Source organism: Nerophis lumbriciformis, linkage group LG29 (genome assembly GCF_033978685.3).
Source record: "Nerophis lumbriciformis linkage group LG29, RoL_Nlum_v2.1, whole genome shotgun sequence".
Classification (NCBI taxonomy): domain Eukaryota; kingdom Metazoa; phylum Chordata; class Actinopteri; order Syngnathiformes; family Syngnathidae; genus Nerophis; species Nerophis lumbriciformis.
The window spans coordinates 24,838,109-24,858,711 of NC_084576.2; the positions used below are offsets into that span (position 1 = coordinate 24,838,109).

At 39.5% G+C, this 20,603-nt stretch overlaps 2 protein-coding genes across 5 annotated transcripts in view; one reads left to right on the forward strand and one right to left on the reverse strand.

Annotated features, from left to right (window-relative positions):
- LOC133572030 (GRAM domain-containing protein 4-like) overlaps positions 1-7,603 on the reverse strand; it is a 28,781-nt gene extending 21,178 nt beyond the window's left edge. For 3 of the 4 annotated variants that reach the window (XM_072911906.1, XM_072911905.1, XM_061924652.2), the window contains exons 1-3: positions 7,461-7,603; positions 4,273-4,414; positions 4,042-4,144 (exon numbers count right to left, since the gene is read on the reverse strand). In XM_072911906.1, the coding sequence (XP_072768007.1) occupies positions 4,042-4,144; positions 4,273-4,380 (211 nt within the window). In that variant the 5' untranslated portion in view covers positions 4,381-4,414; positions 7,461-7,603. Of the gene's footprint in view, positions 1-4,041; positions 4,145-4,272; positions 4,415-7,350 lie in introns of all 4 variants that reach the window. The other variant, XM_061924651.2, reaches the window with a different exon arrangement.
- LOC133572031 (cytosolic 5'-nucleotidase 1A) lies at positions 7,489-18,849 on the forward strand. Its single transcript, XM_061924656.2, has 7 exons — positions 7,489-7,659; positions 7,775-7,964; positions 8,552-8,662; positions 11,795-11,930; positions 16,197-16,319; positions 18,305-18,417; positions 18,475-18,849. Exons 2-7 carry the CDS (start codon positions 7,929-7,931, stop codon positions 18,703-18,705), a joined length of 750 nt encoding a protein of 249 aa, XP_061780640.1. The 5' UTR covers positions 7,489-7,659; positions 7,775-7,928; the 3' UTR covers positions 18,706-18,849.
- Positions 18,850-20,603: the final 1,754 nt, after the last annotated feature.

The following is a 20,603-nucleotide window of genomic DNA, read 5'->3' on the forward strand; positions in this document are numbered from 1 at the left end:
GGATCCAATTATTTCACATCAAATATTCCACTTTGAAATATATGTTAAACTTTATATTTTTCTTTGACAAAAAGGGCATAAAAAATGTTTTTTTAAATAAATAAAAACTTATTGTTGACCTGTAGATCTGAAGTTGATCTAGAGACTGAAGTGTTGAAAGTAAAAAAAAATATTTAAAAAAAAGTATGACTTATTTTTAACACTTTTATGAGTGGGACCCGTTTGGATCCCCAGGAATTTTAGTGTGATGTTTTTTTTCAAATTGTCATTGCTGAAAAAATAATAACGAATCAAAATCAATGTTGTTATGAATTATTATTTAAGGATCCAATTATTTCACATCAAATATTCCACTTTTAAATATATTTTATACATTTTTATTTTTTGCCTTTGACAAAAAGGGCATAAAAAAATAACAATACAAACTTATAGTTGACCGATAGATCTGAAGTTGATCTAAAGACTGAAGTGTTGAAAGTAAAACAAATATTTAAAAAAAAGTATGACTTATTTTTAACACTTTTATGAGTGGGACCCATTTGAATCCCCGGGAATTTTAGTGTGATTTTTTTTTTTTTTTAATTGTCATTGCTCAAAAAATATTCAATGAATCAAAATCAATGTTCTTATGAATTATTGACATATTTAAGGATCCAATTATTTCACATCAAATATTCCACTTTTAAATATATTTTATTAAAAAAAAATTCTCTTTGACAAAAAGGGCATAAAAAAATAAACAATACAAACTCATAGTTGACCGATAGATCTGAAGTTGATCTAGAGACTGAAGTGTTGAAAGTTAAAAAAAAATTCAAAAAAAAAAGTATGACTTATTTCTAACACTTTTATGAGTGGGACCCGTTTGGATCCCCAGGAATTTTAGTGTGATTTTTTATTTTCAAATTATCATTGCTCAAAAAATATTTAATGAATCAAAATCAATGTTCTTATGAATTATTGACATATTTAAGGATCCAATTATTTCACATCAAATATTCCACTTTTAAATATATTTTATAAAAAAAAATGTATCTTTGACAAAAAGGGCATACAAAAATAAACAATACAAACTCATAGTTGACCGATAGATCTGAAGTTGATCTAGAGACTGAAGTGTTGAAAGTAAAAAAAAAAAAAAAAAAAAAAAAAAAGTATGACTTATTTCTAACACTTTTATGAGTGGGACCCGTTTGGATCCCCAGGAATTTTAGTGTGATTTTTTTTTTTTCAAATTGTCATTGCTCAAAAAATATTTAATGAATCAAAATCTGTGTTGTTATGAATTATTGACATATTTATGGATCCAATTATTTCACATCAAATATTCCACTATGAAATATATTTTATACTTTATATTTTTCTTTGACAAAAAGAGCATAACAAATAAAAAATAAAATAAATAAAAACTTATTGTTGACCTATAGATCTGAAGTTGATCTCGGGACTGAAGTGTTGAAAGTAAAAAAAATTATAATAAAAATGTTGACTTATTTTTAACACTTTTATGAGTGGGACCTGTTTGGATCCCCAGTAATTTTAGTGTGATTTTAATTTTTTTTTCAAATGGTCATTGCTCAATAAATAATAACGAATCAAAATCAATGTTGTTATGCATTATTGACATATTTAAGGATCCAATTATTTCACAGCAAATATTCCACTTTAAAATATATTTTATACTTTATATTTTTCTTTGACAAAAAGGGCATAAAAAATATTTTAAAAAAAGAAATAAAAACTGATTGTTGACCTATAGATCTGAAGTTGATCTAAAGACTGAAGTGTTGAAAGTAATAAAAATATTTTTTTATAAAAGTATGACTTATTTTTAACACTTTTGTGAGTGGGACCCGTTTGGATCCCCAGGAATTTTAGTGTGATTTTTTTTTTCAAATTGTCATTGCTCAAAAAATATTTAATGAATCAAAATAAATGTTGTTATGAATTATTGACATATTTAAGGATCCAATTATTTCACATCAAATATTACACTTTGAAATATATTTTATACATTATTTTTAATTTGTTTTGTCTTTGATAAAAAGGGCATAAAAACCTTTTTTTTTTAAATTAAAATACAAATTTATAGTTGACCGATAGATCAGAATTTGATCTAGAGACTGAAGTGTTGAAAGTAAAAAAAATATTTAAAAGATGTGTGACTTGTTTTTAACACTTTTTTGAGTGGGACCCCTTTGGATCCCCAGGAATTTTAGTGTGATTTTTTTTGTTTTTATTGTCATTGCTCAAAAAATAACAAATCAAAATCAATGTTGTTATGAATTATTGACATATTTAAAGATCCAATTATTTCACATCAAATATTCCACTTTGACATATATTTTATACATTATCTTTTATTATTTTTCTCTTTGACAAAAAGGGCGTATAATTGTCCGATAGACCTGAAGTTGATCTAGAGACTTGATTTGATCATGCTAACATTAGCATGCTAACAATTTAAGCTCTTTTTTTTTCCAATTTAATTTTGTTTGTTTAACCCTGAAAATAACGGCTTTTGAAACTTGGCGCCATCTTAGAAGTATGCTAACTCCTTTTATGTTAACATCCTACATTAGCATGCTCACGTTTTATACTAACACTTTATCTAATTGTATTCCTTAAACCTAAAAATCTTGGCTATGATACTTGGCGCCATCTTAATAATATGCTAACTTTTTTGATTTGTTCATGTTAACATTAGCATGCTAACAATTTAAGCTAGTTTTTTTTCAATTTAATTTTGTTTTTTTAACCCTGAAAATCATGGCTTTTGAAATTTGGCGCCATCTTAGAAGTATGCTAACTTCTCTATGTTAGCAACCTATCGTTTTATACTAGCATTTTATTTCATTTTGTTATGATACTTGGCGCTATTTTGAAAGTATGCTAACTTATCTGATTTTTATCACGTTAACATTAGCCGGCTTACATTCTATATTCTGATTTTTAACCTTCAAACCTAAAAATCACGGCTTTTGAAACTTAACGCCATCTTAGAAGTATGCTAACTCATTTTATGTTAACATCCTACATTAGCATGCTCACGTATTATACTAACATTTTATCTAATTGTATTCCTTAAACCTAAAAATCTTTGGTTGTGATACTTGGCGCCATCTTAGAAGTATGCTAACTTTTTTGATTTGATCAGGTTAACATTAGCATGCTAACAATTTAAGCAAGTTTTTTTTTCAATTTAATTTTGTTTGTTCAACCCTGAAAATCATGGCTTTTGAAACTTAGAAGTATGCTAACTTCTCTTATGTTAGCATCCTATCGTTTTATACTAGCATTTTATCTAATTTTGTTCACACCTAAAAATCTTCGGTTATGATACTTGGCGCTATCTTGAAAGTATGCTAAATTTTCGGATTTTTATCACGTTAACATTAGCCGGCTTACATTTTATGCTAGCTCTTTTATCTGATTTTTAACCTTCAAACCTAAAAATCACGGCTTTTGAAACTTGGCGCCATCTTAGAAGTATGCTAACTCCTTTTATGTTAACATCCTACATTAGCATGCTTACGTTTTATACTAACATTTTATCTAATTGTATTCGTTAAACGTAAAAATCTTTGGTTATGATACTTGGCACTATCTTGAAAGTATGCTAATTTTTCTGATTTTTATCATGTTAACATGCCGGGTTACATTTTATGCTAGCTCTTTTATATGATTTTTAACCTTCAAACCTAAAAATTAACAGCTTTTGAAACTCGGCGCCATCTTAGAAGTATGCTAACTTCTCTAATGTTAGCATCCTATCGTTTTATACTAGCATTTTATCTAAATTTGTTATGATACTTGGCGCTATCTTGAAAGTACGCTAACTTTTCTGATTTTTATCACGTTAACATTAGCCGGCTTACATTTTATGCTAGCTCTTTTATCTGATTATTAACCTTCAAACCTAAAAATCCCGGCTTTTGAAACTTGGCGCCATCTTAAAAGTATTTAATTATGCTAACATTGCACGATAACGTTAGCATGCTAAAATAAGAACAAACTTTGAAAAGGAAAACCAAAACTCACGTAAGAAGTGTTTCTCTAACAAGGTGATCTCGAGATGACCTTTGATCTCGTTGAGATCGGTTTTGGGGTCCTCCTGGAGAACAGGAGGTGTTCCTGAAAGGACCTGGGGGACACAACGTTAATGGTGGTTTGTGCGTGTGGGGGTGCCACAGGGTTCACTACCAAGCACCCTTCCCCCGCCCGCTTGGTAAACTTCACAGGGCCCCGCGAGGAACGAGCTTCGGTTCCCACCTCCTCGCTGCATTCTGTGTCCGACGTGCTGGGCGACTCGGCCGGGTCCGCCCAGTCTTCCGCCCGTCTGTGGCTCCAGTTACGAATCCGGTCCAGACGCCTGCGCATGCTGGGGCCTGGCGCTGGCAGCACGAGCGTCTACCTGCCGAGTCACACAGACAGCAGACTAAAGAGGATTGTCCATGAACACTTTGTGTGTTTCCATGTTTACAGTAAATACGGTGTCCCACAAGGGTCAACACTAAGTCTTCTATTCCTTGGCTTTTGCCGTCTTCCAACGTTTGTTTACACAACATCACACGTGTCAAACTCAAGGTTTAAAGTTGTCCGTCACTTCATTTATGTGGCCAGCCATGTCATTTATTGTGTTCCTTCAAATCATTTATGGTGGCCCCCCATGTCATTTATAGTGGTCCGTCATGTCGTTTAACGTGGCCATCCATGTCATTTCATGTGTTCCATCACATTATTTGTGTGGTCCGTCACAATTTTTTAATGTGCTGGGTCACGTCATTTAATTTGGCCCACAGTATCATTTAATGTAGTCTGCCACATCATTTATTGTGGCCTGCCATGTTGTTTATAGTGGTCTGTCACGTCATTTATTGTGGCCCCCCATGTCATTTTTTGTGGCCCGCCATGTCATTTGATGTGGTCTGTCAAGTCATTTATCATGGTACGCCATGTCATTTAATGTCCGTCACGTCATTATAGTGGCCCGCCATGGTCTGTCACATCATTTATTGTGGCCCGCCATATCATTTATAGTGGTTTGTCACGTCATTTATTGTGGCCCGCCATGTCATTTAACGTGCTCTGTCACGTCATTTATCATGGTATGCCAATGTCATTTAATGTCCGTCACGTCATTTATCGTGTCCCGCTATGTCATTTATAGTACTCTGTCACTTCATTTATCGTGGCCCGCAATTTCATTTATAGTGGTTTGTCGGGTCATTTATTGTGGCCCGCCATATCATTTAACGTGGTCTGTCACGTCATTTATTGTGGTATGCCATGTCATTTAATGTCCGTCACGTCATTTATCGTGTCCCACTATGTCATTTATAGTACTCTGTCACTTCATTTATTGCGGTATGGCGTAGTGGGTAGAGCAACCGTGCCAGAAACCTGAGGGTTGCAGGTTCGCTCCCCGCCTCTTACCATCCAAAAAAATCGCTGCCGTTGTGTCCTTGGGCGGGACACTTCACCCTTTGCCCCCGGTGCCACTCACACCGGTGAATTGAATGATGAATGATAGGTGGTGGTCGGAGGGGCCGTTGGCGCAAATTGCAAACCACGCTTCCGTCAGTCTACCCCAGGGCAGCTGTGGCTATGAAAGTAGCTTACCACCACCAGGTGTGAATGAATGATGGGTTCTACATGTAAAGCGACTTTGGGTACTTAGAAAAGCGCTATATAAATCCCAGTTATTATTATTATTGTGGCCCACCATGTCATTTATAGTGGTCTGTCACGTCATTTATCGTGGCCCGCAATTTCATTTATAGTGGTCTGTCACGTCATTTAATGTGGTCTGCCACATCATTTATCGTGGCCCCCCATGTCATTTAATGTGGTCTGTCACGTAATTTATCGTGGTACACCATGTCATTTAATGTCTGTCACATCATTTATTGTGGCCCGCCATGTCATTTATAGTAGTCTGTCACTTCATTTATCATGGTCTGTCACGTCATTTAACGTGGTCTGCCATATCATTTATAATAGTCTGTTACGTCATTTATTATGGCCCGCCATTTCATTTATAGTGGTCTGTCACGTCATTTATTGTGGTCTGTCACGTCATTTATTGTGGTATGCCATGTCATTTAATGTGGTCCGTCATGTAATTTATCGTGGTCCGTCACGTCATTTATTGTGGTCCGTCACATCATTTATTGTGGCCCGCCAAGTCATTTATAGTGGTCTGTCACGTCATTTATTGTGGCCCTCCATGTCATTTATAGTGGTCTGTCACATAATTTATCGTGGCCCGCCATGTCATTTATAGTGGTCTGTCACGTCATTTAATGTTGTCCGCCATATCATTTATCGTGGCCCGCCATGTCAGTTATAGTAGTCTGTCACGTCATTTACTGTGGCCTGCCATTTCATTCGTTGTGGTCCGCCATCTCATTTATCGTGACCCGCCCTGTCATTTATAGTGGTCTGTCACATAATTTATTGTGGCCCGCCATATCATTTATATTGTTCTGTCACATCATTTGTTGTGGCCCGCCATATCATTTATAGTAGTCTGTCACGTCATTTATCGTGGTCCGTCGCGTAATTTATCGTAGCCCACCATATCATTTATAACGTCTGTCACATCATTTATCTTGGCCCGCCATGTCAGTTATAGTGGTCTGTCACATCATTTATTGTGGCCCGCCATTTCATTTATAGTGGTCTGTCACATCATTTATTGTGGCCCGCCATGTCATTTTTAGTGGTCTGTCACGTCATTTATCGTGGCCCGCCATTTCATTCATTGTGGTCCGCCATCTCACTTATCGTGGTCTGCCACATCATTTATTGTGGCCCTCCGTCTCATTTTTTGTGGCCCGCCATGTCATTTAACGTAGTCCGCCACGTAATTGACGGTGGCCCCCATGTCGTTTAATGCGGTCTATCGCGTCATTTATGTGGTCCGCCACTTTAATTAATGTGGCCCCCTGAAGGCAGCCATAAATGCGAGGTGGCCCTCAATAAAAAAGGAGCTAAATGAGCATCTTGTGGTTGCGTTTTAGCCCCAGTTAGCCTCTTTGTCAGGTGAGAAATTGATTTAGAGCGGTTTTTGTCACTGCTTTGTCTGCAAACCAAGTCTTAGCATGCAGCTGCCGGTTTACACGCACACAATGTTAGGAATGCACTAGTTTGTGTTAGCTTCATGACAATTAGCCTTAATGTTAGCAACATTATCAGCACTATTGCAACACAAAAACAAGCAGTATTTGAAGTAGTACTAGTACTTGTGTACCAATGAAAGAACAATAACAAACTTATTTGACAGCGTCAATGCAAAGTTCTCAAGTGTAACAAACGTCGCGGCCTACGTCGGTGTCAGCCAATCACCTTTGAGCTTGACCACCTGGACACACCTGAACTTTCAGAAGCAAAATAGGTACAAAAAAAAAAGGAAAAAAAGTACGTCGCTCCGTCAAACAAAGTCGAAAGTTCTTTACCTAAGGCGACCCCCGGACTCTTGGAGGGAATATTAGTCCTCTGGAAGCAACAAGTCCACGAATAAGTTTGAACAGGACGAGCAGATTCCTGTTTGACCAGTTTCACCGTCAACCATCACGGTCGTGGGCGGGGCTGAGACGTGACACCCGCACTAACGTCATCACGTCACTAATAAAACACATTTATTTATGTTTTTAGGTAAGGCGAATGGGTTTATGAGACATACCTTAATTTAACAACGTTTGCATATAATTTCTAAATTTAGGAACAAAAACAATACGCGGAGTTGTGTTTAACTTCCGGTGTACACGAGGTGGCGGCAGTGAGCAGACACGCGTCAGTCAGGTCGAAGAAGAAAAAGCGGCAAAAAGGCGGAAGTCCTGCTTTTTTAATGGACGAACATTTCATCCAGCGAGTTTGTTTTTAAGTTAAAGTTGGTGTTTGGGACTGAAGTTATACTTGCACAAATGGTCTCCACCACCCCCAACTCCGACGTGAGGCAGGTATGTTTTACCTCAAGCGAAATGTTTAATTTCCATTAGACACTTCGAAAAAACGACACAAAAATCACTATCTTATCTAACTAATGTTTTGTACAATCAAACTGTATAAAATGTGTGTTCGCTGTGTTGTTATTATTGTATTAATTGAATAAAAGGCGTACTCTGTTTAAACATTTTGTTTTTATTTCCACCCGTAGATTTGTAAACCGGAAGTGGTCATCAAAGTTGTCCTACAAATAATATAACTTGATTAAATCTATGTTCTACTTACAACACATGAGTAGTAACAGTCCTTAATTTGTCACATGTCCTCAGCTTTACTACAATTTCCTAATTGATCTAAAAGGGAGATGTCATCATTATAAAAGAATGCCACTCCATATCATGCTTGTGTATGCAGGAATTTAGTCACTGCCATTCCTTTATAATTAACTAAGGAAAGCTGTTCTATCTTGCAAAATGAGAGAAAATGTGTTATATTATCATACATTGATGTTTCTATAAAGTAGGAATATTTATAGATGGTCCGGCTGAGTCATTAGACAAACATAAAAAAATAAAAAGCTCTAAATGTGCCATTTTTGCAGAAAGATGCCGATCAAGCCTTGGTCGTCGCCATCTCGTCTTCTGCCGTGTTCGAGGCTGCCGATGAAGGCGACGAGGTGCACGGTGTGGGCGTGGCCTTCTTACTGCTGCAGGTGAAAGTTCAACAGGGGTCGGGGGGGAATTTATGTCTTGTTAACAGGTTTGAGGACTGGATGAAGGCAACCTTCGCCGAAATCAGTCAAAGATTTCAACATTGACCTCTTAAACCCAAATAAGCAAAAGGCCATTGATGACTTCATGGATACAATGAAGTTTGTATCCCAAAATCACTTAGCCGAGCAGAAAAAGAAGTCACAGTGCTACACTTATTGATAATATCTTTACTAAGGATTTTGATAATAAGACGACAAGGGGTCTACTGGTAACAGACATCGCCGATCATCTACCAGTTTTCACAATCTGTGATTGAAACCATAAAAAGAGAAATATGGATGACAAAGGGACATTTAAAAGACTACGTACAGAGAAAACTATGATCACTTTTGAGTAGAGATGTCCGATAATGGCTTTTTTGCCGATATTGTCCAACTCTTAATTACTGATTCCGATATCAACCGATACCGATATATACAGTCGTGGAATTAACACATTATTATGCCTAATTTTGTTGTGATATCCCGCTGGATGCATTAAACAATGTAACAAGGTTTTCCAAAATAAATCAACTCAAGTTATGGAAAAAAAATGCCAACATGGCACTGGCATATTTACTATTGGTAGTGTTGCGTCTGCCCAGTATTCCCTCTCAGGGAATTAAAGTAACTGGTCAATCCCAAGTTCTTTCAGATGACATATATGCAGAGTAAGAAGGACCATCAAGACAGAATAGGAATATTATCAAGTTTTACTAAAGCTTCAGGAGACCAGCCCACACCAATACATTCATACCGGCTTCTTGGATTGGTCTAACATTCAAACGGAAGAGACAACTTCTTGCATACGAAGAAAGCCCCCACCCTTCTGGTTGAATTTTTGACCACTCCTCTTGACAAAATTGGTGCAGTTCAGCTAAATTTGTTGGTTTTCTGACAGGGACTTGTTTCTTCAGCATTGTCCACACGTTTAAGTCAGGATTTTTGGAAGGCCATTCTAAAACCTTAATTCTAGCCTGACTTAGCCATTCCTTTACCACTTTTGACGTGTGTTTGGAGTAGGGATGTCCGATAATGGCTTTTTTGCCGATATCTGATATTCCGACATTGTCCAACTCCTAATTATCGATTCCAATATCAACCGATACCGATATATACAGTCGTGGAATTAACACATTATTTTGCCTAATTTTGTTGTGATGCCCCGCTGGATGCATTAAACAATGTAACAAGGTTTTCCAAAATAAATCAACTCAAGTTATGGAAAAAAATGCCAACATGGCACTGCCATATTTATTATTGAAGTCACAAAGTGCATAATTTTTTTTAACATGCCTCAAAACAGCAGCTTGGAATTTGGACATGCTCTCCCTGAGAGAGCATGAGGAGGTTGAGGTGGGTGGAGTTAGGGAGGTTTGGGGGTAGCGGGGGGGTGTATATTGTAGCGTCCCGGGAGAGTTAGTGCTGCAAGGGGTTCTGGGTATTTGTTCTGTTGTGTTTATGTTGTGTTACGGTGCGGATGTTCTCCCGAAATGTGTTTGTCATTCTTGTTTGGTGTGGGTTCACAGTGTGGCGCATATCTGTAACAGTGTTAAAGTTGTTTATACGGCCACCCTCAGTGTGATCTGTATGGCTGTTGACCACTTATGTGTGTGAAAAGCCGTAGATATTATGTGATTGGGCCGGCACGCAAATTCAGTGCCTTTAAGGCGCGCCCCAAATATTGTTGTCTGGGTGGAAATCGGGAGAATGGTTGCCCCGGGAGATTTTCGGGAGGGGCACTGAAATTCGGGGGTCTCCCGGGAGGGTTGGCAAGTATAACTGGGAGACGCAACTGCTCTGTACTTCTCCCTACGTCCGTGTACCAATCCGTACAGCGGCGTTTTAAAAAGTCATACATTTTACTTTTTGAAACCGATACCGATAATTTCCGGTATTACATTTTAAAGCATTTATCGGCCGATATTATCGGACATCTCTACTTTTGAGAATGAACTAGGACAACAAAGTTGGGCGAATGTGTACAGTGAAAATGATTTAGATGATGCATATGATCATTTCGTAATACTTTCCTGATGCTTTATGACAAACATTGCCCATGGAAACAACGTAGTACCAAGCAAAAGAACAAAAGTCAACCACGGATGACAAAGGGTTTAAAATACATTGCACAGAATATTCATAACACAAAAAAGTGCAAAAAAATAAATAAGAACAAGCTAACCAGCATACTTCGCACATGTAGAAAAGAACACTGCAGTCATTTATTAGACAAGAACAAACAACATGATAACGACATGGGGCAAAAGTAATGGTAATAAGAAAGAGTACCTACAATACTTTTTAGACGGAAATATACAAAATTACAATATGAACGAAGTAGCTGAGCGCTTGAATAACTGCTTTGTTTATATTGGAATCAATATCCAGCAAAGGATTCGCTCCGCTACTTAATTCACATCAATTTCTATGTTTCAGTCTATAAAGTGTAGTCTTTAGGATGCCCCATGTTGCTCTCATGTTCTTAATTGATTTTAATATTATTTTTGACATTGTCAGAATAATTGTATCTTAAGTTATCACAAAACTTTGTGTTACATTGAGTTCAGCTCGCCCTGCGAGAGGACAAACGCTGTCTTTGATCCTACCAAGCAAAAGGCTTGTAAAACTCCACTGTGTACGATGGGAAGCGACATGAAGGCGTCGGTTTCTTTGATGTATTGTAATCCACAGAAAGATTTTGTCTTGACTGGAGATCTACAAAAGCGGAGAGAAAGCATGACCTGCCCAAGCTCCAGGCACCTCTTCTTTGAACTGTTTCCGACCTTTTCTTTGAACTGTTTTGTAACCAAAGGCGATGGCTGTTTATGACCCCCCTCCCATAGAAACAGCTGTTGCCATGTAATCAGGGAAAGTCCAAATAAAAGAGGAGGCGTACAATCTTTCGTCAGAGCGTGGTGACACTGCAAGGGTACAGGTGTACGCGTTTCTCCTCAATTGAGCCAAATTTAATTCTGTCTCTGTTTAATTCCTTGCTTCTTGTCTTGTTTAATAGATGTCATCAGTGTTTTTCGGATTCTTTCTCAGTCGTTCGTAAAACGCGTCTCTCCGTTGTTTTTTTTCCCCCCCCAGGCGTTGCAGAGTGTGAATCGACGTCTTCTGGCGGAAAATCCCGAGGAGTTGCTGCTCTTCGACGTGCTTCTGATCACCACCGACAGCAGGGGCCAGCGGCAGAGCGCTCGCATCGTCAACAGTACCAAACATTACGGTCATTCATCGTCATCATTTTTCTAATCTTTCTACTCTGCTGCTCTTCAACTGGCCTAGTAAATTGCAAATTGTGTACAGTGAAGCAAATTTTCTTCATAAGAAACAATGTAAATATGAATAGTTTGTTCCAGCCTCGACAAATATATTTTAGTGAAGGTTTGTACACTTTACGCTGCTCTGCCCTCACAAATGATCAGAAGTCGAACTTTAACGGCCACATTGCTACAATAATAAACACTAAAAAAACGTTAAATCTGCTTACAGTACATTATAGCAGGGGTTCTTAACCCTTTTGACCTCAGGGCCCAATTGTTCTGCCCTCACAAATGATCAGAAATCACAAAATTGTCGAACTTTAACGGCCACATTGCTACAATAATAAACACTAAAAAAAACGTTAAATCTACTTACAGTACATTATAGCAGGGATCCTTAACCCTTTTGACCTCAGGGCCCAATTGTTCCACTTTACGCTGCTCTGCCCTCACAAATGATCAGAAATAACAAAAATGTTGAACTTTAACGGCCACATTGCTACAATAACGACACTGGCAGAGGAGCTTAACTGTTTCTTTGCCCGTTTCGAAACCCCCCAGCGACACTCATCTGCTCCAGCCCTGCCCCCGCCCCCACCGGGCTCCGGCGCCACTCCACTCACTGTACAGGAGCACAGTGTCAGACGAGTGCTCCTGGCTGTGAACCCCAGGAAGGCTACCGGACCAGACGGAGTACCTGGAAAGGTGCTCAGGACGTGCGCCCACCAGCTCGCTCCCCCCCTCACCAGGATCTTCAACCTCTCCCTGGCTCAGGCAGTCATCCCATCCTGCCTGAAGTCATCTACAATAATCCCGGTGCCGAAGAAGTCTCCCATCACCAGCCTGAATGATTACCGACCAGTGGCCCTCACTCCGGTAATCATGAAGTGCTTCGAGCGACTTGTTCTCCAGCATATCAAGGACCATATCCCTCCAGACTTCGACCCCCACCAGTTCGCATACCGGGCGAACAGGTCCACAGAGGACGCCATCGCTGTTGCTCTCCACTCTGCTCTGAACCACCTGGAGCAGCAGCAGAGCTACGTCCGGATGCTCTCTGTGGACTATAGCTCTGCCTTCAATACAATAATCCCGGACAGACTCTGCAATAAACTGGACACTCTTGGCCTCCCCCCTCTCACAAACGCCTGGATAAGGGACTTCCTAACGGACCGACCCCAGAATGTGAGACTTGGCCCGCACCTCTCATCCTCCCGCACGCTGAGCATCGGCTCCCCACAGGGCTTTGTGCTGAGCCCCCTCCTCTACTGCCTTTACACCCATGACTGCAGTCCGGCCCACAGTGACAACCTTACCGTCAAGTTCGCCGACGATACCACAGTGGTCGGGCTCATCTCCAGGGGTGACGAGGCTGCCTACAGAGAGGAGGTCCTGAAGCTGACGGCCTGGTCTTCGGAGAACAACCTCGCTCTCAACACCAGCAAGACCAGAGAGATCATCGTCGACTTCAGGAGGAGCAGCACCGACCCTGCCCCCCTCTACATCAACGGCGAGCGTGTAGAGAGGGTCCACACCTTCAGGTACCTTGGAGTCCACATCTCTAATGACTTCTCCTGGACAGTCAACACCACATCAATCATCAAGAAGGCTCAGCAGCGGCTACACTTCCTTAGAGTCCTCGGGAAGTACAACCTGAAGCCTGACCTGCTGCTGACCTTCTACCGCTCGTCCATCGAGAGCCTGCTGACCTACTGTATTACGGTATGGTAAGGCAGCTGCACTGCAGCAGACAGGGAGAGGCTGCAAAGAGTGGTCAAGACGGCTCAGAAGATCATCGGCCGCCCTCTCCCCTCTCTGACGGACATCTACACCTCCCGCTGCCTCAACAGAGCCAGTGCCATCATCAAGGACAGCACCCACCCTGGCTCTGACCTGTTCCACCTGCTGCCCTCTGGGAAGCGCTACAGGTGCATTAAAACCAAAACAAACAGGCTAAAGAACAGCTTCTTCCCCAGGGCCATAACCATCCTGAACGGACTGCCCCATTGTCCCTCATAACTGCCTTCTCTTCGGTGCAATAATCCATTCCACCAACCACCCTGTTTTTGTTTTGTTTTTTCATGTATATATTCATTTCACACCATATTCATTGCACTTCTACATTTTTTATATTTCTATATATTTGCACATTGTTTTTCTAGCATGCACACATCGCACTGTATGGAATGGCCTCAATCTCGTTACCTTGCGTAATGACAATAAAGCTGATTCTGATTCTGATAATAAACACTAAAAAAAACGTTAAATCTACTTACAGTACATTATAGCAGGGGTTCTTAACCCTTTTGACCTCAGGGCCCAATTGTTCCACTTTACACTGCTCTGCCCTCACAAATGATCAGAAATCACAAAAATGTCGAACTTTAACGGTCACATTGCTACAATAATAAACACAAAAAAAAAACGTTAAATCTACTTACAGTACATTATAGCAGGGATTCTTAACCCTTTTGACCTCAGGGCCCAATTCTTCCACTTTCTGCTGCTCTGCCCTCACAAATGATCAGAAATCACAAAAATGTTGAACACTAACGGCCACATTGCTACAGTAATAAACACTAAAAAAACATTAAATCTACTTACAGTACATTATAGCAGGGTGTTCTTAACCCTTTTGACCTAGGGCCCAATTCTTCCACTTTCCGCTGCTCTGCCCTCACAAATGATCAGAAATCACAAAAATGTCGAACTTTAACGGCCACATTGCTACAATAATAAACACACAAAAAAAAACGTTAAATCTACTTACAGTACATTATAGCATGGGTTCTTAACCCTTTTGACCTCAGGGCCCAATTGTTCCACTTTACGCTGCTCTGCCCTCACAAATGATCAGAAATCACCAAAATGTCGAACTTTAATGACCACATTGCTACAATAATAAACACTAAAAAAACGTTAAATCTACTTACAGTACATTATAGCAGGGGTTCTTAACCCTTTTGACCTGAGGGCCCAATTGTTCCACTACAGAGGGGCCCGGGACCCACCCAAATATTTATTGTGAATTAGAAATCTTTCTCTTGATTTTCATCATATTCAGTAATTATATCTATTTATTTAACACATTAACCTTAGGCTTGGGTCAGGCTGATTAGAAAAATAAGTATGAAAAATAAATGTACATACAGTTATGTTCAGTTAGAATAAATCGTATTAAATTAATAATGAATACATTATTTCATTTAACTGTCAATAAAATTCGAGCGCAAATGTAAATATAGTTTCACCACTTTGGTCATAATTTTTGCGCTTTAGAGACTTCTTTAGCGCCAGACTGCTTCTGTTTGTTGGATATTGCCATTACTGCCACAAGTGGTGGAAAAGTGTATTACAATAATATACCGCTGTGGTCCATACGGACTACAGCTGAGAAACAGATATTTTTTGGTGGCCCTCTGTAAAGGTAATCTAAACCAGAAAAAGAATAAAGAACACAGCAATTTCAATAGGGTCCTTGCGGTGCTTGCTCCACTTCTCGGGCCCTAAATATTGGTATGGCGTTTTGTGCTAGCTTCACAGCTAATTGTTTATGTGTACATCTAAAAGTAGTGCAATTTGATGATTGGCGCTATCTTAGAAGTACGCTAACTTGTCCAATGTCATCATGTTGTTGTTAGCATGCAAAAGTTTTATGCTAGCTTCTTAGCTAAATTTGTATGTTTAAACCTAAAAATCATGGCTTTTGATGCTTGGCACTATCTTGGAAGTATGCTAACGTCGCTTATTTTAGCACGCTAATTTTGTCATGCTAATGTTTGATGCTAGCTTGATAGCTTATTTTGGATGTGGCACCATCTTCAAATAATGCTAATGTCAGTTATATTAGCGTGCTAACACTTTTCAGCGAATTGTGTATGTTTACACTTAAAAATAGTGCATTTTTAATACTTGGTGCTATCTTAGAAGTTTCTAGAAAAGTCTGGTCATGGCATGCTAACGTTTAATGCTAGCTTAATGGCATGCTAACGTTTAATGCTAGCTTAATAGCTTGTTTTGGATGTGGCACCATCTTCGAATAAGGCTAATGTCTCTTATATTAGCGTGCTAACACTTTTCAGCGAATTGTGTATGTTTACACTTAAAAATAGTGCATTTTTAATACTTGGTGCCATCTTAGAAATTTCTAGAAAAGTCTGGTATCGTCACTATTGAAAAGACGCCTGCTTTGTCAGCCTCTTCAATAGATGTATATTTCTCTGTGGCAGGTCTGGAAGTCAGCAGGTTCTGTTTTGCCAGCCAGGACGACTTCATTGAGAGTTTGCTCCAAAACAAAGTGCAGCTTTTCCTGTCCACGCATCAAGATGAGGTTTCACACGCCTCCCACAGAGGTACCCATGTACTGTATGAGGACTACTGAATCTCTCTTTTCCAATAGTCATGAAGGCCACACTGCAAGTGTGTCTCTCTTTTAAAATCATCTTCTGAAACATTATAGAATCACCTCCCTAATGTGGTCCGTCACTTCGTTTAATGTAGATCTGTCGCTTCATTTAATGTGGTACATCACTTAATTTAATATGGTCCGTTGTGTATTTAATGTGGTACGTTACTTCACTTAACGTGGTCCGTCTTTTCATTTAATGTTGACCTGTCGCTTCATTTAATATGGTCCGTCACGCCATTTAATGTTGACCTGTCACTTTATTTAATGTGGTCCATCACTTCATTTAATGTTGACCTGTCGCTTCATTTAACGTGGCCCATCATTTCATTTATGTGGTCCGTCACTTCATATAACGTGGTCCGTCACTTCATTTAACGTGGTCCGTCACTTCATTCATCGTGGTCCGTCACTTCATGTATCGTGGTCCATCACTTCATTTATCGTGGTCCGTCAATTCATTTATTGTGGTCCGTCACTTCATTTATCGTGGTCTGTCACTTCATATAATGTGGTCCGTCACTTCATATAATGTGGTCCGTCACTTCATTTATTGTGGTCCGTCACTTCATTTATTGTGGTCCGTCACTTCATTTATCGTGGTCCGTCACGTCATTTATCGTGGTCCATCACTTCATGTAACGTGGTCCATCACTTCATGTAACATGGTCCGTCACTTCATGTAACGCGGTCCGTCACTTCATGTATCGTGGTCCGTCACTTCATTTATCGTGGTCCGTCACTTCATTTATCGTGGTCCGTCACTTCATATAATGTGGTCCGTCACTTCATTTATTGTGGTCCGTCACTTCATTTATCGTGGTCCGTCACTTCATTTATCGTGGTCCGTCACTTCATTTATCGTGGTCCATCACTTCATGTAACGTGGTCCGTCCCTTCATGTAACGCGGTCCGTCACTTCATATAACGTGGTCCGTCGCATCATGTATCGTGGTCCGTCACTTCATTTAACGTGGTCCGTCACTTCATTCATCGTGGTCCGTCACTTCATTCATCGTGGTCCGTCACTTCATGTATCGTGGTCCGTCACTTCATTTATCGTGGTCCGTCACTTCATTTATTGTGGTCCGTCACTTCATATAATGTGGTCCGTCACTTCATTTATTGTGGTCCGTCACTTCATTTATCGTGGTCCGTCACTTCATATAATGTGGTCCGTCACTTCATTTATCGTGGTCCATCATTTCATTTATCGTGGTCCATCACTTCATGTAACGTGGTCCGTCACTTCATGTAACGCGGTTCGTCACTTCATATAACGTGGTCCATCGCATCATTTAGCGTGGTCCGTCACGTCATTTAATGTGGTCCATCGCTTCATTTAACGTGGTCCGTCACTTCATATAATGTGGTCCGTCATGCATTTAATGTGGTACGTCACGTCATTTAATGTTGACCTGTCACTTCATTTAATGTGGTCCGTCACTTCATTTAACGCGATCCGTCACTTCGTTTAATGTGGTCTGTCATGCATTTAATGTGGTCTGTCACTTCATTTAATATAGTCCGTCATGCATTTAATGTGGTCCGTCACTTCATTTAATGTTGACCTGTCGCTTCATTTAAAGTGGTCCGTCACTTCATTTAATGTGGTCCGTCGCTTCATTTAAAGTGGCCCGTCACGTCATTTAATGTGGTCCGTTGCATCATTTAGCGTGGTCCGTCGCTTCATTTAATGTGGTACGTCACTTCATTTAAAGTGGCCCGTGTTACGTCACTTCATTTAAAGTGGCCCGTCACTTCATTTAACGTGGTCCGTCACTTCATTTAACGTGGTCCGTCACTTCATTTAACGTGGTTTGTCACTTCATTTAACTTGGTCCGTCACTTCATTTATCGTGGTCCGTCACATGAATTGCGCCCCTCAATAAAAAGGAGTTTGACATACCCGGTGTGCTTGGTCTCGCTCAGGTGTTCTGTCAGCGCTGTTGGACCAGCAGACGTCCTTGTGTCCATCGGAGCAGCTCAGAGTCTTGTTCTGTGGCGACGAAGGCCCGACGCCGGCAGACAGCCAAGCTGCTCAGGTACCGTCACAGACCCACGGGCAACTCAACCAGCGTTCACGTTCTGGCGTCCCACAGCATTTCTGGTGTCGGCTGGGGGCCATGCGGCGGCGGTTCGGCGTCCTCGACAGTCCGCTCAGCATCATCGCTATGACGTGTCGCGGCGGCATGGACCGCTGCGGCGACGCGCTGAAGACGCTGCGTTCCCACGACGTCAGCGCAGATGAGGCGTACTGCCTGGCGGGAGCGCCCCGTGGCCCTATCCTGTCTGTGCTGCGTCCTCACTTCCTGCTCGGCGGCCTGCTGTGATGCTGCTGCGTTGTCACGTGAGCACCTGAACACACCACGCTCAATGTCACGTGAGCACCTGAACACACCACGCTCAATGCCACATGTTAATACCAAATATGTAATCCTCCATTTCCCTCTCTTTGAATAAAGCATCAAGAGGAATATTTGCTCCTTCAAATAATTATTTATGAATATTTCATCGCATAAAAAAACAACATAAAACTATTGCAAATTGTTTTAACTCAAAAAATGTAAGATGATCTTTCATGCAAATATACATATATTTTTAAATAATTCAATATTTTTGTGTCAATGCAGTCCTTCTCAAATAGTGGGTGGGCGGGGTGCAAAGCTTGGAAAAGCTGCGTTACAAAACACCCTCATTGTAGCCATTAATCCCGACTTCTTCATTTTGAGTTTGAATTGTATTATTATTTATTGAGTTTATTTAATTACATTTTTCACTATCAGATAGTTCAAGTCCGTCAAAAATGTTTTAATAGTTTAAAGGGGAAATGCACTTTATTTTAATTTTGCCTATCATTCACAAGCCTTATGTAAGACAAGAACATATGTTTTTTTAATGCATTCTAAATCATAAATAAACAATAGCAAAAGTCAGCTAACCATTCAGCTAATGGGAGTCACTCTTTTCTGCCAATAAAGCGCTTAAAACACATCCCAGAACCTCCATCCATGTTTTATATACACGCTATAAGTATATATATAATGTAGTAACAATAATAATAACATGTAATACTTACATCATTTGATAATTTTAAGCATACGGCAGCACATTAATTTCACAAAAAATCACTGATTACTGCACAATGCAGACTTTTTGAGAAACAACAAACATAATAAAACATCACATACTGTACAATGTCTGCTCTCACTTGGATACCGACTGTTAGGATGTTCATATATTCCTGTTTACATGAAGAAGGACCGCTTTTCATCTCTTTTTCGCCATTTCCGGGTCCAAATTAGATGCCAAGTTTGGCCAGCGTGTCAGAGTATGTCCTCATCCTTCTACTATCCAGGTGAGAGGCATTATTTTTATGATCTAGGGTAAACTTTCACGAACTCCGATGCGAGAAAGCAGCTCACCTGCTCATGATCTCAATAGCAGCACAAGCTAGTTAGCTCTCTGTGATCTCTGCGTCGCTAAAATAGTTTCTCTGTGTTAGCGCTCATAACAATATTGCTATTACTTGTTAATATTCAGGTCACAACATGTAGAGTTCTTTGTATTTTTGGCGTCTTTTTTATGCTTTTTTGGAGGACTTTATGGGCACAATAGTGTACTCCTATTGACTCCATTGTAAGCAGACTTTAATTTAACTTTATTAACGAGTTAGAGTGCAATAAAAAAAATATACACCCGTCTTCTTGTCTCTCATAATGATTGTGAACAACAGGCAAAATTCCCAAAAAGTGCAGTTCCCATTTATAAGATTTTTGTTTTACTTTCAGGGAAATATAAGCACTTTAAATATTTTCTGTTAACAGACTAAAAAAAATATGTTAATAAAGATTTTCTTTGTTGTAAGTTGATCCATATTTTTGTCCTTTTCTTTTCTTTAGTGTACAATGTTATGCAGAGGTGTACCTACAACAATGTTATAGACAAAAGAAACTATTTATAAATGTTAATAAAGATACAATGTTATGCAGAGGTGTACTTATAACAATGTTATAGACAAAGTATACTATTTATAACTGTTAATAAAGATACAATGTTATGCAGAGGTGTACTTATAACAATGTTATAGACAACTGATGCTATTTATAAATGTTAATAAAGAAAAAATGTTATGCAGAGGTGTACTTATACAATGTTATAGACAAATGATGGTATTTATAAATGTTGCTAAAGATACAATGTTATGCAGAGGTGTACTTATAAAAATGTT

Coding starts and splice junctions, on each gene's coding strand:
- LOC133572031 (XM_061924656.2), top strand. CDS start 7,929: ATGGTCTCCACCACCCCCAACTCCGACGTGAGGCAG. Junction 11,931..16,196: donor CAACAGTACCAAACATTACG/GTCATTCATCGT, acceptor TCTCTGTGGCAG/GTCTGGAAGTCAGCAGGTTC. Junction 18,418..18,474: donor CAGACAGCCAAGCTGCTCAG/GTACCGTCACAG, acceptor GGCGTCCCACAG/CATTTCTGGTGTCGGCTGGG.